At 36.1% G+C, this 17,863-nt stretch overlaps 2 protein-coding genes and 1 long non-coding RNA gene across 3 annotated transcripts; 1 reads left to right on the forward strand and 2 right to left on the reverse strand.

Annotated features, from left to right (window-relative positions):
* Nucleotides 1–47: 47 nt before the first annotated feature.
* On the forward strand, nucleotides 48–8,370 carry LOC117624498. Its single transcript, XR_004585332.1, has 6 exons — nucleotides 48–372; nucleotides 2,269–2,334; nucleotides 3,169–3,229; nucleotides 4,025–6,579; nucleotides 6,703–6,746; nucleotides 7,338–8,370. It is a non-coding gene; the product is annotated as an uncharacterized LOC117624498 (long non-coding RNA).
* Nucleotides 8,371–8,402: 32 nt separating this feature from the next.
* LOC117624170 (G-type lectin S-receptor-like serine/threonine-protein kinase SD1-29) lies at nucleotides 8,403–13,596 on the reverse strand. Its single transcript, XM_034355311.1, is given in 12 exon segments — nucleotides 8,403–8,799; nucleotides 8,914–8,987; nucleotides 8,990–9,063; nucleotides 9,359–9,596; nucleotides 10,004–10,241; nucleotides 10,325–10,521; nucleotides 10,622–10,723; nucleotides 10,821–11,444; nucleotides 11,447–11,510; nucleotides 11,512–12,168; nucleotides 12,404–12,883; nucleotides 13,582–13,596. Coding segments are annotated over 12 exon segments (3,063 nt in total). The 3' UTR covers nucleotides 8,403–8,499.
* On the reverse strand, nucleotides 13,550–17,417 carry LOC117624491 (G-type lectin S-receptor-like serine/threonine-protein kinase SD1-29). Its single transcript, XM_034355780.1, has 7 exons — nucleotides 15,786–17,417; nucleotides 15,586–15,693; nucleotides 15,211–15,410; nucleotides 14,911–15,121; nucleotides 14,368–14,605; nucleotides 14,100–14,250; nucleotides 13,550–13,996 (listed from the first exon to the last, which is right to left on the reverse strand). The coding sequence occupies exons 1-7, from the start codon at nucleotides 17,092–17,094 to the stop codon at nucleotides 13,697–13,699; spliced, it is 2,517 nt and encodes an 838-aa protein (XP_034211671.1). The 5' UTR covers nucleotides 17,095–17,417; the 3' UTR covers nucleotides 13,550–13,696.
* Nucleotides 17,418–17,863: the final 446 nt, after the last annotated feature.

The raw sequence follows: 17,863 nt of genomic DNA on the forward strand, positions 1-17,863 counted from the left end.
CATTTTTCTGTTGTTTTTCTTTTTTTTTTCCTGCAGCACAGTAAATTGACGAAACTGCCCTTGACTAAACAGCATCTTTTGTTCCCGTTTTTGCCCCTCCTCCTTCGTTGAGAGGATTTCGTCCGCTGAGACAAAACCCTGTCTTCGGTTCGTTTCCAACCAGCTGGTTGGGGGGCAGCCATGGAAGAACAGTGTTCGTTGCTGGACATGCGTTGGAGGCCGTCGATTTTTGTTTGGGAAGTGAGCTGCAAATCCAGCCGCGCTTTCAGTCTTCGTGTCACAGATTTAGGATCGGGAGATTTCATCTTTTCTACAGCCTTCGACTGGCTTCCATCTTTCTTGCTTGCGAATATTTGCATCCTTTGTCTTCAGGTATGCATCTCATCAACTTTTTAACAGATCTTTTGGTCTTTATTTCATGAATTTGATTGTTGGCTGGGAGATTTTTCGTACTTTGTAGAGTTGTGTTCATTTTTTTGGTTATTTTGATTTCAGGTTCTTGGGTAATCTCTAATGGTTTATTTAGTTATTTTTTAGGAATTTGGGTTCATTTATTTGATTCCTTTGATTTTAGGTTTTTGGATAAAGCATTGGAAAGCAAAGACTGAGCATGTTTTTTTTTTTTAATTGAAAAAATTCCCTTTTTTTATCTGCTATTGGTGATAAAATTGATGAAATTGATGATAAAATACAAGCAAAAAAGAAGTGAAGCTTAATTAGGTTTTGACAAAATAGAAATTAGGGATGATTGGGTTCATTTATTTGGTTATTTTGATTTTCAGGTTTTTGGATAAAACATTGGAAAGCAAAGACTAAACATTTTTTTTTATTGAAAAAATTCCTTTTTTTTATCTGCTGTTGGTAATAAAATTGATGAAATTGCTCACATGTCTATTTGCTCACATGTTGATCTGGTTATACATGGACAGTTATAAGTTATAACACATTTGGGCTCCCCTGGAAGAGGTTCTCTTTGGTCTCTTGACCTTTCTTTCACTTTATCTGCAGCATCAGAGAATTGTAAGCAAAAAATGGGGCTTAAATAAGAAAAGAAAGGGGTTGTGCAAGTATTCATGATTTTATTGCAACAATGAATCATGACTACTATAAAGCTCAAATTCAATACCAGTAACTTGATTCCCATATGTTACTACCACTGAACTCTTGCATTGGTCATCATTGCTTGGGTGTTCCATTGTATAAGCTTGATAATCACATGGATGCTGCAATGCAAACCCCAAAATATTACGATTGCAAAAGGATTATTTAGAATATCAGAATAAAACCAACAAGCCATACAAATGTTATAGATTGAAAAATCACAAAACCATGAGATAGGGTTTAGAACCTTAATTTGGGTAACCACAAACTAGGACTTTGTCTTTGTGAGTAGTAGATAAGTTCTGAAAATTGTTTGGCCTCATTGAGCAGGCATGGTGTAGAGTTCTTGCTTGAATGTGTATGGTTTGTCCTTTAAAATTATGATTTGTCCTTGAATGTGATTTTGATTGTTTAGGGTGACTTTTGATTGGGATGTTCGATTGAGTTGCCAAGACAAAGGAGATGTAAATTTAGATCAACACTTATAGAAAATTAAAGTTATATATTGAAGTTATATATTGGATTCTCTTCATGTTTTGCTTCAATGTACTTATGCACTAAAAGCTTATTTTCGTTTCCCTTTTTCTTCAACAACTATCGTTTATAGAAAAGACTTCACTAAGTAAGTTGGAAATTGGTTTAGTACCATGCTTATTTGAAATTTTTAGAATTAATTTTGGGTTTGTGATGATTAGGGTTAGGGAAATGAGCAATTAGGAAATTGATAATCATTGTTGTAAAATAAATCACGTTCACATGGAGTTAGATGTATGTCATGTGGTTAGGGAGGTTTTGCCTTATAAAACAGGGCCAAATCTTCTCTCTTAAGTTGTTTGTTGCAGCTTGCTCCCTGTTTCATTCTAATTATTAGAATATTGGTTATTTGGAACAATAGAATATATGTGCTGTGATGATCTGTTGTAGTTAATATTGTTGTTGTGGGAAAGTAAGCATGCCAATTTCGACAATTTGTAATGATTTTGCTGCTGTAATGGGTTGTTAATTTGTTGTTGTGATGATAGGTTTAGATGTTTACAACCCCAACCTCTATATTGTATAAAACCTAATTTTACAGTCTGTCAAACCTATTTGGTATTCTTTCTATAGTGTATAGTATCCCTAATTTTATTACAGGAAATGATTTTCCATTCTCTGTATGACTTGCAGGCTGGACCAGCAGATATTTTCACCCACATATTGGTCTTCACCTCTATATTCTACACAGTCAAACAGGTCTGCCCCTATATATGTGTTTAACCGAAAAAGGATTGTAATGTATGAGTGGCATGTGTTGAATCTGTTTTGCTAAGTGTGGCATCTGTTGAATCTGTTTTGGTATTTATGCATCTCTTGGATCTGTTGAATCTGGTGTGGCATCTGTAGAACTGTTTTCGTATTTTTGGCATCTCTTGAATCTGTTTTTGATGTTAGAGGTTTCATTTATTGTCTGAGTGGCAGATTCTTGCTTTATGCCCCATCCATTGCTTCAGGCTCATATTAGAGGTTTCATTTCTTCTGTTGGCCTAATTTTGTACTTACTTATAGTGCTTCTGTATTCAGAAATATTTACCGGATTCTATGTAGTTTTAGAGTATTTTAGTTCCATGGTCAATAATTTTCTACAATAAGTTCTGAAATATATTAGCTGTAATGATTGTGCAGACACTCAAATAAACAAGAATTGAACATTCTGTTTTACATTGGATCATGGCCCATTGCTGTTTTTCATTGTGAAACAAGCATATTCATATCATAATTATATCCTTTAAATCTGTTTTTTAGTTTAGAGTAATACATAGATACGTATTCATTTATAATCTGTTTTTTTATGTTAGTCACACGTAGGATTGAATTTCAATTATATTGCTCCAATTATATCCATTGAATCTGTTCCTGAATTCCAGTGAACACATAGGCTTCACATTGGTGATTATAGAAGTTCGTTCACAAAGTCATACTATTAACACACCTCTCTCACCACTCCAAGTCCGAGTCCACACCCATGTCTACTAATGCACCACCAATGATTAGAATTACAATGAAAATTTCCTTTCATTCTTTTTTCAGCTGTTGAAAGGTTTGCTCATGAGGACAAGGGTGATTTTGCAACTTCACTAAAGCATTTTAGGTAAGAACCATATCCTCGAATTGCTCTTTTGGACCGAAACTAAACCTTTTGTGTGATGGTTTATCATATGATTGAGTTCTATGTTTGAACTTATAAATTGGTTCATGGTGGATTTGAATTGCCACTCAGTGTTGCTTGAGTGAAGTTGATAATTGTGTGCATTGTAAGATTCACAATTCTTATTAGATGTTTTAAATGTAATGAACAAAAACTATAACATGTAGCCTGTTATTTCTGTCTTTATTATACTTCTATGACCTATAGCTGTTTATAGATTATTACTGCTTTTATAGCTTCTCCATTAGATTATCTTGATTCTATAACAAACTTGCTCATTAGGTCGTTAGGTTATCTTATTCTATTTATAGGTCATTAGGTGTTCATAGGTTATTTAAATTTGGTTTGTGCAGTTTATTTGGCCTTAATTCTATAACAATAGCCATTGTCTTCGCCAAAATTTTCTCATTTGTCTCCATTACCGCATCCCATTTACCATATTTATGGCTACAAAATCAACACCCCTTGATTTGATTCTGTTCAAGCTCAAGTGTTTTGGCTTAATTCTCTTATAACTATTTAATAATTGTCACAATTGTTCTGAATTTATTCAATAGATTGAGTTTATACTTTTGTCCATCAGATTAATACAATGCTTGATGTATCTAGACTGTTGTTTGTCATATTGTATTTTTTAACTTAATTATGTCATAATAGTTATTGCTCCCACCCAAAATTTTCCATTTATATACACTTATATACACTAACACCTGCCATTTTCCAAATTTATGCCAACAGAGTCAAAACCTCTACAGAGGAGTAGAAAGAATGTAAGCCACCTGTACAGCAGAGCTAGCAAGACCTAGATCCCCTTCCACCACCCAGTACCATATATATAAACACCTGCCCAAACTCTTTTGAACAATGAGCAACTAAAGGTTGCCCATATTTTGATGTTTTTATAACTGCTTGATCTATTAAAATATGCCCAATATTTTCACATAACAAGTAGCACATAAAACATGTTATTAGTTTATTTTTTGTAACTTAACCTTGCTAAACTAAGCATGATACCACTATTTACATCACCATGTTTATATAAATATTACCATTTTCCCTGCATATTTTTACTACTTTATACGTATTTCACACGATTTCAAAACCCGCAGCATCGCGCGGGCACCATTCCTCGTTCAACTACTATATCCCACTTGACTTGTCTTGCCTCCCCTGTTTTCGCATTAGGTGGCTAAGGCTTTAACTTATTTTTAAAAATAAATATAAAATATAAATGTTGGGCTGTATCTTGTTGACTGTTTGACTCAATAATGCGTTATACGCTGTGGTCGCACAATTAAAATTTATATAGTAACTTTCCTTAATATTGTCAGTCCATAAAGATTTCCAACATCAAATAAAAATACACGATCCATCCAGCTCACGTGGGAAAACTGTTATTGATTCTATTAGTATAATTTGTTTTGGCAGTGTCTCTCTGGGATTTTGTTGCTTGCTGGGTTTATTTTCAATGTTGATTCATTAGAACTGAGGTATTGTAGGATTATCTCAGCCTTTGATTGTTGCTTTTGATTGGACTGGTTGATGATTTTGCTGTATTCAATTAGGATTGTATACGATTTTGAAAGATTTTTTTTAAGTGACAGATTTCCTGGAATTGTATAACTCCTATAGGTTTTACCCAGATCTTTTAATAAACTTGTATAGACTTTTATTATAGACTTCCATACTTTGGTATGAACTTTTGTTATAGATTCAGATATATTTGCATAGACTTCCCAATACCATTTTCTTTTATCACACTTTCTTCCCAACACTATTTTCTTTAAACTATCTTGACCTAGTCACTAGTTGACCATCCCTTTCTTTTTTTTTTCCTCCAAATTCTTCCTCTACTTGTGTGCACAACAATGAATTTTCCTTTGAAATTTTCATGAGTTGGAAATTTCCCTTTGATTTTGTTCACGAACGGCAAACTCTTCGTCCAAAAATTCAATTAAACCTAAACAATGAATTTCCCTTTGAAATTTCCACGAGTTGGAAATTTCCCTTTGATTTTGTTCACGAACAGCAAACTCTTTGTCCAAAAATTCAAAAATTCTTTTTTTTAAAAAAAAAACAAACCTTTGTCCAAAAAGCAAGGGCCCTATCATTTGGTAGTGTTATGGGTGATGGAAATATATCTCAACCTTCCGCCGCCTTGACGTTGGCTTCACGCCGAGATGATCTCCAAGGGAACTTATCGGAGATCGAGAAATCTCTAGCCGAGCTTTACTCCCAGCAACTCCAACTGGTTGATTTGAAGAAATCACTAATGGAGGAGCTTTGCTTAATACAGGACGCTTGTAACCACCCAAGGTCCGTGCATGGCTTAGTGCATTAATTGTTTGCCAAACGATGGAAACATTTCTAACACAGAGAGAAAAAAAAAAAAAAAAAACCACATCGTATGAAATCTTTGGGGTGGAGGTTGGACTTATGTCGGCCTTTATTATTTATACCTAAATCCTACAAATTCTCCAAACTCCAACATTTAATTAAATCCTTCCAAATCTATCTCCTTTTGAATACAGGTAAATTTATTTGGACTTTTTCCAAGTCCTAATTGAATACATCCACATTTAGATGGACATTTTAAAAGTTCAAAGAAGTCTAGATTGAATACACCCAAACTGTTATAGACTTTTTAAACGTTTGTATAAATCCAAATTGAATACACCCAGATTTTTAAAATCTTTTTAAACGCTCTAGAATCCTAATAAAATACACCCTTGGATTGTTTGGAGGATTTTTGTTTTATTTTACCTTAAGCAATAATGATGTTCCTATTTATGGATCCCTTAGTAGGAATGTAGTTTGTGATTAAAAACTTTTGGGCTCCAAACAAGGAATTGGTTTTTAACACCTGAGCTTGATCAACAAGAAGAAAATATTTTACCGCTGAAATTTTTTGGATGGCTAGATTTTAGTTCAGGGCTCTTTGGATGATGGTTTTAGATAGGAAAAATTGTAGGATTCACTGGTGCTGAGATATAATCACGTGGCACAGGCCTGCGTGCTCTTCTCCGCTTTTGACAGGATTGTATGTCTGCCTGAATAGAGGAGATGTATATTCAAACACTAAGCAGGTTTGGTATTGCCTTTACTTCATTCTCATACTATTTTCTAGCTAATCGCTTATGATTTCCTTTTTCTTCTTCTCTGTCTTTCTATCTTTCTGTCTCTCTCCCTCTCTACATCTCTCATGAAATCTTTGCAGCGATCCACAGAAGCAGCAGGACGTTCTATAGTCTCAATTGTTGTGGACCACACATTTCTCTGCATTAAAGATACTGGTTTGTGATTTTCCTTTACAAGGGCTATAGGGATTCAATACTTTTGTACATGGAGTTAAAAAGATGTATATTATTACAAATGTTAATTTTAAGCATTCTCAAAAGTCTTGGGTTTACATGCAGAGTTCCAGCTCGAACTTTTGATGCAATCATTCTTATTCTCACGGGTACTGTTCTATGACTCTTACATATTAAATTAAAATTTTCATTGCCATTGTCTTAGTATTCTATGACTCTTGGATTTACTTTTATAAAAAAAAAGGTTCAGTCTATGGAGTGCGTATACATCAAGGAGGGTCCTATGTACTCTTTTTGTTTTGTAGTTGTTGTTTTTTTTTTTTTTTTTTAAATTTAATTTTCCAAAGAAAAAGAAACTCAAGATTACAGTTGATTACAAAGGACTCAGTTCACTATTACAGCTTTCTTTAGACTTTGTTGAGATCAGCAAAGAACCAAGTATGTAACTTGGTCATTAGTATAAAACTTGATAGTTTTATGTTGCTGTCATCATCTTTAATTTTCTGCAATAAGGATCCTTTGTGCTAGCTTGTCTTAGAATTGTTTGATTGTGATTGTTAATTTTCCCAGACGATTGCTTGATGTATAATTTAAGAAGGGTTATCTATTTAATATTTCAAAATCTTGAAACATAGACTTCACTTTTGGGTATGGTTATAAGCTATACTTGGTTGAACTGTGTTCATTTGATTTGTGTTTGCTGAATTATTTCAATTTATGTTTTTGTGATACCATATTAGCTATTTGATCTGGTCTGCTGGCTATGAATATGAATGAACATGTATGAGATAGAGAAAGAGAGAGCAGCCTGATGATGTTGATGAGAGCTAGAGAGAGAAAAACAGAGGAGAATAGTAGGTTGCTAGAAGAGAACTAGGGCTTCCCAAACTCCTCGGATCTGCGCCGTGGAGTTTGAAAGTGGATGAGTGTTAAAAAGAGGCTCTACACATTTGGATGCGGATTAGGGCTACAGGTACTGATCATGGAACGCTTTCTATCTTTTTCGTTTTGATTCATTAGAACTGAGGTATTGTACCATACATGGGTTTAGCTTGCAGAGTTTTCGTAGAGGTAAAGAAAGCATCTGCATTAGAAGGTTCTGATTTCATATATACACTTTTGTTGTCGTTGTTTTCTTAATTGTTTTTATTCTGGGCCCTTCACTGGTCTCTCTCCCCTCAATCCTCTTCTCTCGCTTGGCCTCTCGAATATCACTCTTTTCTCCATCACTTCATTTCCTTTTGGTGTTACATTTTCTGATTTCTGTGAATTTGAGGGGTATAAATGGAGGGGGAGGGAATTGGGTTTGGTTGTGAGAGTGAAATTATGCATCTTTGTATGTTATTTCAGTCCAAGTTTGTACCTTTGTATATCTGTGTGTGTTATGTTTTCATAAATGGGAAGGCAGCTGTGATTGGGTTCCTATTGTTGTTAGATTTTGAACTCTTGACTGTTAAAGGCTGGTCACGCATTTCTACTGATGTTATCCGTTTAGATGGATATATGTAGGAGTGTTTATTTCATCCTATTTAAAGGTCACTACTTTAACGTAGGAGATTGGTGAATGGAAATACTAATCAGAATCGCAATAAGTTTATCTATTATGCTGAGTCAATGATAATGGGGTGACATAATATTGTGTGTCATATATGTTTTTACAACTTTTTACATATTTTATACAGTTTCAATACTCGCATCATTACGCGGGCACCTTTGCTAGTATTGCTTATAACCTGTTATGAAATATAAACAATTTGACTGAATATACAATTTGCATACCTATAAAGAAATCACAGAAGAAACAAGAAGGAAAGATTTTCAGAAAGAAAAAAAATGGTGGGAAGAGGGTACGAAGCTGGGGAAGAGAAGAAATTGCAGCAACCAAGGATTGCCTGCAATTCCTTATCGTCCTTGAAGCAGTGTTATGGTATCTTCATTGGCGGAGCAAATGTTGTCATACCGCGGTTGAGGATCAGAGACTGAGCTATGGAAATTAAATATAGGCCACTTAGGTTGTGGGCGATCTGTCTCCCTACTCAGCATGAAAACTACATCTGGCATGGTTGGCCTCTCTGCAGCATTGTCCTGTACACAAAGAAGACCAATATGCACACGTCTCGTCACTTCTGATGGGGAATATGAATCTGCCAAGACTTCATCAACCAAGTCCAATCCGCTGCCTTCATTCCATGAGTGCCATGCCTGAAAAAGTTTCATATATGTTGGCTACAATTGTTAGACTCTGTTGTATTTAGCTTCATGTAGATTTTTTAAGTTTTAAATTTTAAATTTATAAGATTTAGAGTGTGAACTTACATAAGCTATCAATCCTAGCTCTTGGTCATGGTAATAGAAGCTGGTATTCTTCCTGCCACTAATAATCTCAATAGCAAGACCCCAAAGCTGTATATATCAGATTTTTCAGAAAATATCCCGCCCATGGCATACTCCGGAGACATATAGCCGCTGCAAAGGAATTTCATTCGTATTACTATTAACTGACAGTATTTCTTCTTTTGTTTCTGGTCTTAAGAAAAGTGCCACAGAATTTATATCTTAATGGCACGCAACTAATATTTCAGTTAAGATTGCAGGGTTCCGAATAAAATGAGTGGTAGGGCTAGATTTCCTACGTGTTATATCTAATTCTCTGCTGCTTCCATATAAATGCACTAATATATTGATATGAAAGGCAATATGCTGAACATTGAAAATTAAGTTTTGATGTTCTTCCAAGAATAGGAAAGGGAATGATGCTTACAGTGTTCCCACAACCTTCTGAGTATTTGTTAGATTCTGTGTCCCTTGAACAATACGTGCCAATCCAAAATCTGAAATTTTTGGGTTCATGTTCTCATCCAGGAGAATGTTACTGACCTTCAAATCTCTATGTATTACCTTCACATGGGAATCATGGTGGAGATAAAGAAGCCCTCTAACAACACCCTGAATAATATTAAAGCGTCTGCCCCAATCAAGCTCAGGTCTCCGCACTGGATCTAAGCAATGCAAACACTCAAAATATAACCAATAGTTTCATTCATAGGTTCCATGCATTGTACAATGAAAACGTTGACTGTCACTAGGTTTTTAACCTTAAATTGCTATAGAAAAAACTGACGCATTTGTATGAACAATAGTGAAACAGGGGTGTAATCAGATTCAAAATTGATTTCAGGTCTAGTTCAACATTGTCTCTTATGCTTTATAAAGAACTAAAATGTACTCACGAGGTATACAATTCAGTTTACATTTATGAGCATTAAATCTGCTGGATGTCTTGCTTGACTGTTTGTGTTGCAAATAAATCAGTGATTCTTTGTGCCCGAACATTTAGTTCATGTGAATTCATTTGTGCCTTTAAGTTTGTAGGCAAATTGCAAAGATAAAGTCCAGTGAAACTAACCAAATAGATGAGTGTCTAAGCTTCTGTTTGGCATGAACTCATAAATCAGTAACTTCTCATCTTCTTTGACACAGCAGCACATAATCCTAGCAAGATTTTTATGTTGGAGCTTGGAGATCAACAACGTCTCATTTTTGAACTCTTCTATGCCTTGCCCTGAGCTACTAGAGAGTCTTTTTACTGCTATTTCCTTCCCTTCTTGTAGCATACCATATGAATTAATCAAGATATTCATGTCCTATCTTGTAGTTGTGTAGACTTGTATAGATGTTGTGATACTATATTTTCCTTTAGAAAGAAATAAAAGAAATGAATAATAACCTTGTAAACTGGACCAAATCCTCCTTCCCCGAGTTTGTTTGAGATGCTGAAATTGTTCGTAGCGTTTAATATGCTATCAAAATTATAGATGCATAGCTCCGATGGATCTTGGTTTCTAGTATATTCTTCAAGAGTGTCTCTTGAAGTCTCAGTAGTATCAGTCAATTTAAAAAACTTTGTTTTTACTTTGATTTTTCCTGATTTGGCAAATATAACAATCAAATACTGAGTCAGATCAAGCCATAAAATTTCTTTGTTAGCTTACACAAATGAATTGCATCCCTTCCTCTCTCTTACCCTTTTGGTTAGCTCGCAACCTGTGCAAACCAAACACTACGGCACCCAAGACACTAATAAAACCAATAGCTGTGAGGCTGACAATTAACTTCGTTCGATTTCCTTCATATGAAAAAATGAAGTTGTAATGCAAAGAGTGTGAGACAGAAAAGAAAAGAAATTTCTACTTAAAGCAGTGCAAGCAATTATCATCATTTACCTATTTCCGCACGGTCTAGGAGAATAAAAAGATCTACTCCGCCAGACGAAAACTCCTGTAGATCAATAAGGTCTTTGGACCAGGCCAAACACCCTATGTTTTTAACATATGCATAAGCCAAGCAAGAACAATTATTTTGGCATTGTATCTTGCACTCTTCAGCATCCGAAGACGTGATATATTCATGAAAATCTGGTACTTTCAACCCTACCATCTTCGAAAACCCATCTCCTTTTCCTCTTAAAGTGACTGACTTGTTTGTGTTGCTCTCACAAGACAATTTAGTTTGCCTCACACACCCTGCTGTCCTGTTTCCTTTGCTCCATTCCTCATGTGACTTAGGTACAAACCCTTTCAAACACTTGCAAATTGAAGTTGGAGACTCAGAAGCTGTACAAACCCCAAAAGGTCCACATGCTCCATATTTGTCACATCAATTATTTTGTGGTGCCCAGTGAACATTCCAGTTCTCTCCATTTACTGAATCCATAAACCTCGGTATACCTTCTGAAGTCATGTCCATATATGCCACAGTTTTGTCAGGGATATTATAAAAAAAATACTTTGTTCCTAGCTGCACATTATCATCTAGGTGAAATCCAGTAAGATATTCATCATCCATCTCGGTACCCCGATGAACTTTGATTTATCCCATGGCCCAGTTCTCCAGTAGGGAGTTGATCCATTAATTCATCCGAATTACAATCTGTGATGGCAGCTGTGGTGTAAGTCCAATCAAGAACATCCCAGTTGATGGATCACTCTCACTTTTCCAGGCAGTCAAGACATTCCTCTTTCCAGATTTACTGTCGAATCCCAGCCGCATGCTTGGTAGAAGTGTGTCACCTGGATAATCAAAGCTCTGCCACAATTGATCAGCTGCACCTATACTGACTTTGACAACAAAGTTTCCACTGTCTAAAAGCATTGCAGCTGAAGTATTAGATGGCACTGGAATATTGGTTGACCAAACAGAATTCTGTTTTCCATCTACAAGCTCCAGATTCCCATTGCTGGTTATTGCCAAACTAGCCAAGGTGTCTGCAGCTGCAATAGGCTTTTCTCTGTTAGCAACCCAAACAACTTTTCGAGGAAGTATGTTCTTGTGCCATATCCCCACATACTTGTTATTATCAGAATTATTATTGGGACTGAAGAAGCCCAATTCGAAAATGCGGCAAGGGGAGACGAGGGTTTGTCCCTGTGCTAATGGTTGTGAAGAAGATATGTTATAAACTTCAGCACAATGATGCTGTGACAGAAGCAAGCTGAAGAGGAATAGGATGAACATGGTGGAACTTAAAGCGCTAACAGAAAGCCAACAAGGACAATTAAATACTATGTTGGGCTAAAATTCAGATGCACCCTACGTGAAGCATATTAGTAATCTTCACTATGAGAAAATTGACTTTTCCATTTTTTTTTGAAGAAAATTCTACCAATGCTTTTAAAGTCATGCGCAGACAAGTTTGACTAGATCACATTGTTCACTATTTGTAGTCCAGGACATATAATAAGACATTATGAGTTGATCCATTAATCCAAATGAACATTTGTGTTGGGATCTGTGGTGCCAATCCAACCGAGAACAACCCAGTCGATCCATCACTCTCACTTTTCCAAGCAGTCAAGACATCCCTCTTTCCAGATTTGTTATCGAATCCCAGCAACATCATTGGTAGAAGTGTGTCAACAGGATAATCAAAGCTCCTCCATAATTGAGCTCCTATATCATCTTGGACAACAAAGTCTCCGCTGTCTAAAAGAAGTGCAGCTGAACCATTAGATGACACTGAAATATTGGTTGACCAAATAGAACTCTGTTTCCCATCTACAAGCTCCAGGTTCCCATTGCTGTTAATTGTAAAACTAGCCAATGTGTCTGTAACTGAAAGAGCCTTTTCTATGTTGGCCACCGAAACAACTTTGCGGGGAAATATAGTCTTGTGCCATATCCCCACATACTTGTTAGCAGAATTATTAGGACTGAAGAAGCCCAATTCGAAAATGTGGCCTGGGGAGACAAGAGTTTGTCCCTCTGCTAATGGTTGTGAAGAAGTTAACTACTCATACGCAGAAAGCTACTTAATACTAAACAAAAATTGCTTTTAGGACCACCTATGAATATAATCTTACTCACCCCGAAATTCAAATTGACTAAATATATAAAGAAATCACAAAAGAAAGAAAAAGGTCGGGAAAACAAACAGTTGGTGGGAACCTCAAATTTACAGCAGCCAAACAAAGTCAGAGCTTTGTCGCCATTTTTCCACCGAGCCTTTTTAACAAGTTACAGAGGCCAATCTTTGACATGGTCATGAGGCAAGCAGGGGTGTTTCGAACATTCAGAAAGCTTTATAATCATTCTCCAGGTCAACAGTCAAAAATCACGTTAGTCGACAATATTGAAAAGACAAAAAGATCAAGGCTTTTTTATCTCATAACAACCCAAATTCAATTTGAAAGATAAAGTTTTGTTATTGCTCTCACATATTATGTGTTAGACAATCACAATTTGTCTGAAAAATAACAAGGCAAGTGAAGTTGAACCCAAAAAAAACCGCTTTTTTCTTTCCCTTTTAATAATAGCATAAGATATTTGAACATGTACAAAACATATGTTCCTAATCCAATAATAGCATAGGCTAGCATAGGATCAGGACATTAAAGGGATGTTATACCACTAACACCTGTCTTATAATGTTTTTTTGGTGCATTTTAGCAAAATATCCCATGAAAGGAAAACCTTCATTCACTATACCTTTTTTTCGAGCATTTTAGCAAAATATCCCGTGAATGGAAAACCTTCATTCACTATACCAAAAGGAAAACTTCACAACGGCCAAAAGTCAATAGACGTAAAAATTTGCAATTTCTTATCGTCCTTGAAGTAGTGTTATGGTATCTTCATTTGCGGTGCAAATATTGTCAAACTGTGGTTGGGGATCAGAGTTTGAGCTTTGGAAAGTAAATATAGGCCGCTTAGGTTGTAGGCGATCTGTCTCCCTACTCAGCATGAAAACTACATCTGGCATGGTTGGCCTCTCTGCAGCATTGTCCTGTACACAAAGAAGCCCAATGTGCACACATCTCATCACTTCCGTTGACGAATATGAATCTGCCAAAACTTCATCAACCAAGTCCAATCCCCTGCCTTCATTCCATGAGTGCCATGCCTGAATAAGTTTCATATATGTTGGCTACAATTGTTAGACTCTGTTGTATTTAGCTTCATATAGATTGTTTAACAATTTATAAGAATTTAGAGTGTGAACTTACATAATCTATGAAGCCTAGCTGTTGGTCATGGTAATAGAAGCTGGTATTTTTCCTGCCACCAACAATCTCCAATAGAAAGACTCCAAAGCTATATATATCAGATTTTTCAGAAAATATCCCGCGCATAGCGTACTCTGGAGACATATAGCCACTGTACAGGAAATTCATTATCCACTAACTTATTATTATTCCTGATAACATGCTAAAAAGCATTAGAAATTTAGTTGGTTAATAACAATTCTGATAATTGGGAAGAAATTATTCTTACCGAGTTCCCACAACCTTCTGAGTGTTTGCTAGATTCTGTGTCCCTTCAAAGATACGTGCCAGTCCAAAATCCGAAATTTTTGGGCTCATCTTCTCATCCAACAGAATATTACTTACCTTCAAATCTCTATGTATTACCTTCAAACATGAATCATAGTGGAGATAAAGAAGTCCTCTAGCAACACCTTGAATAATATTGAAGCGTTTAGCCCAATCAAGCTCTGCTCTTCTCATTGGATCTAATCAATTCACCCATTTGAAATGAAATCAGTGTCATTCATATATTTGGTGCATAGTACAATGAAAACAATGATTTAATTGCTATAAAATAGAGACACAGTTGTAAGAACACTAGTAAGCGGCGCTTAAACAGGTAGGTGTGATATATTGAAGAGCTAAACTGTACTCAAAGATTGTGCATATCAGTTAATAGTTCCCCTGAGCTCCGCATTCTAGGAAAAGCTCATAGATTACCAGTGATATTGAAGAAAGATATGTAACAATGAGAAATTGCAGCCAAACATAAAGGGCCAGTGAAACTTACTGAACAAAAGAGTATCCAAGCTTTTGTTTGGCATGAACTCATAAATTAGTAGCTTCTCATCATCTTTAATGCAGCAACCCATGAGCCTTACAAGATTCTTATGTTGGAGTTTGGAGATCAATAGAATCTCATTCTTGAACTCTTCTATGCCTTGTACTGAGCTACTAGATAGTCTTTTTACTGCTATTTCCTTCCCTTCTTGTAGCTTACCCTACACAAGGTCCACAAATTAATCATTGCATTCATGTCTGTATCATTATATATATTCCTTCGAAAAGAAAAAAAAAAAAAAAAAATCACCCTATATACAGGCCCGAATCCTCCTTCTCCGAGTTTGTTTGTGATGCTGAAATTGCTCGTAGCAATTAATATGGTATCAAAATCATAGATTACTAGCTCTGATGGATCATGTTTTCTTATATATTCATGAAGAAGAGCATCTCTTGAAGTCTCAATCATATCAGTCATTTCAGAGTCCTTAGGTGTTACTTTGACGTTTCCTGGTTTGCAAATATAGCAACCAAACTAGAAGTCAGAGAAAAACAAAAAAGCAGTAAATATGCTCTTATAATGTAATGCATTGAAGTTATACTGTTTTGATTAATACTTCAAACAGAGGAAGGGTGAGATCATGGGCTAATGCATTAATTGCATCCCTCGACCTCATTCTCTTACTCTTTTGGTTAGATCCCAATCTGTGCAAGCTAAACACTATGCCAGCCAAGATACTGATAAAACAAACAGCTATGAGGCTGACCATTATCTTTATTTGCTTTCTTTCACCTGAAAAAATGAATTTGTGTCACATAAAGTAGGTGACAGAGAAAAGAAAAGATACTGCTAATTAGAGTTGTGCAAGCAATATTATCACTTACCTAATTCTGCATGTGCTAGGCGAATAAAAAGATCATCTCCACCAGAGGCAAACTCTTGAATATCAATAAGGTCTTTGGACCAGACCAAACACCCTATATTGTTAATATGTGTATAAGCCAGGCAAGAACAATTACCTATGCACTGTACCTTGCAGTCTTCAGCACCCAAATTCGAAATATACTCATGAAAATCTGGTAGGTTTACCTTTGACATTTTCAAAAACCCATCTTGTTTTCCTCTCAGAGGAACTGAGTTACTTGTGTTACTCCCACAAAACAATTTGGTTTTCCTCACACACCCCCCTGCCCTGTTTCCTTTGCTCCATTCCTCTTGTGACTTGGGTTTAAACCCTTTCAAACACTTGCAGATTGGAGACTCGGAAGCTTTGCAAACCCCAAAAGGTCCACATATTCCATAATGGTCACATGGATTCTTTGGGGCCTCAAAGTTAAGATTCCAGTTCTCACCATGTTCGGAATACATAAGCTTTAGTGTACCTTTATAAGAGATTTCCATATATGCCAGAATTCTGTTCAAGAAAAAAGAGAAATACTTTGTTCCCTGCTGCACATTATCATCTAGATTTAATCCACTTACATATTCATCCTTCATTCCTGGTATGCCGAGGAACTTTGTTTTGTCCCATGGCCCACTTCTCCAGTAGGGAGTTGTTCCATTAATCCAAATGAACATTTGTGTTGGGATCTGTGGTGCCAATCCAACCGAGAACAACCCGGTTGATCCATCACTCTCACTTTTCCAGGCAGTCAAGACATCCCTCTTTCCAGATTTGTTATCGAATCCCAGCAACATCATTGGTAGAAGTGTGTCACCAGGAAAATCAAAGCTCCTCCATAATTGAGCTCCTATATCATCTTGGACAACAAAGTTTCCACTGTCTAAAAGAAGTGCAGCTGAACCATTAGATGGCACTGAAATATTGGTTGACCAAATAGAACTCTGTTTCCCATCTACAAGCTCCAGGTTCCCATTGCTGTTAATTGTCAAACTAACCAATGTGTCTGTAACTGAAAGAGCCTTTTCTCTGTTGGCCACCCAAACAACTTTGCGGGGAAATATAGTCTTGTGCCATATCCCCACATACTTGTTAGAAGAATTATTAGGACTGAAGAAGCCCAATTCGAAAATGTAGCCTGGGGAGACAAGAGTTTGTCCCTCTGCTAATGGTTGTGAAGAAGTTATGTTATAAACTTCTGCACAATAATGCTGTGACAGAAACAAGCTGAAAAAGAATAGGATGAAGATGGAGGGATTAAAAGCATGAAAAGTTTCAGTTCTCTTACCCATTTCAAGCTTGTTAATCTCCTTGCCCAACACGGGGTATCTAAAGCGTTACTATCTGGTTGGGGCCTGCCTTACTGACGTACCCATTACTATTAAATTATTAATCCTTGGGCGATTGACCAGCAAAAAGAAAAACTAGTCATGCGCAGTAAGCTACTTAATTCTAAAAAAAATTGCTTACGGGACCACCTATGAATATAATCTTCCTCACCCCGAAATTCAAATTGACTAAATATATAAATTTGGGTATCTATAAAGAAATCACAAAAGGAAGAAAAAGGTCGGGAAAACAAACAGTTGGTGGGAAGTTGCTACGAACCTCAAATTTACAGCAGCCAAACAAAGTCAGAGCTTTGTCGCCATTTTTGACACCGAGCCGTATTAACGAGTTACAGAAGCCAATCAGAGCTTTGACATGGTCATGAGGCAAGCAGGGGTGCTTCGAACATTCAGAAAGCTTTATAATCATTCCCCAGGTCAACAGTCAAGAATCATGTTAGTCAATAATGTTGAAAAGACAAAAAGATCAAGGCTTCTTTATCTCATAACAACCCAACTTCGATTTGAAAGATGAAGTTTTGTTATTGCTGTCGCATATTATGTGTTAGACAATCACAATTTGTCTGAAAAATAACAAGGCAAGTGAAGTTGGACCCAAAAAACCGCTTTTTTCTTTCCCTTTTAATAATAGAATAAGATATTTGAACATGTACAAAACATATGTTTCTTACCTTGGAAAATCTCGTTGGTAGAGAAGTAAGCAATGGTTTCA

Source organism: Prunus dulcis, chromosome 4 (assembly GCF_902201215.1).
Source record: "Prunus dulcis chromosome 4, ALMONDv2, whole genome shotgun sequence".
NCBI classification, from domain to species: Eukaryota; Viridiplantae; Streptophyta; class Magnoliopsida; order Rosales; family Rosaceae; genus Prunus; species Prunus dulcis.

Excerpts from the sequence above, each read along its gene's own strand:
- LOC117624491 (XM_034355780.1), bottom strand. The coding sequence starts at position 17,094 with ATGGGTAAGAGAACTGAAACTTTTCATGCTTTTAATCCCTCCATCTTC. Across the intron at positions 15,122-15,210 it reads GATTCGGGCCTGTATATAGG|GGTAAGCTACAAGAAGGGAA; the intron begins GTGATTTTTTTT and ends GACCTTGTGTAG. Across the intron at positions 13,997-14,099 it reads AGCTAGGCTTCATAGATTAT|GCATGGCACTCATGGAATGA; the intron begins GTAAGTTCACAC and ends AAACTTATTCAG.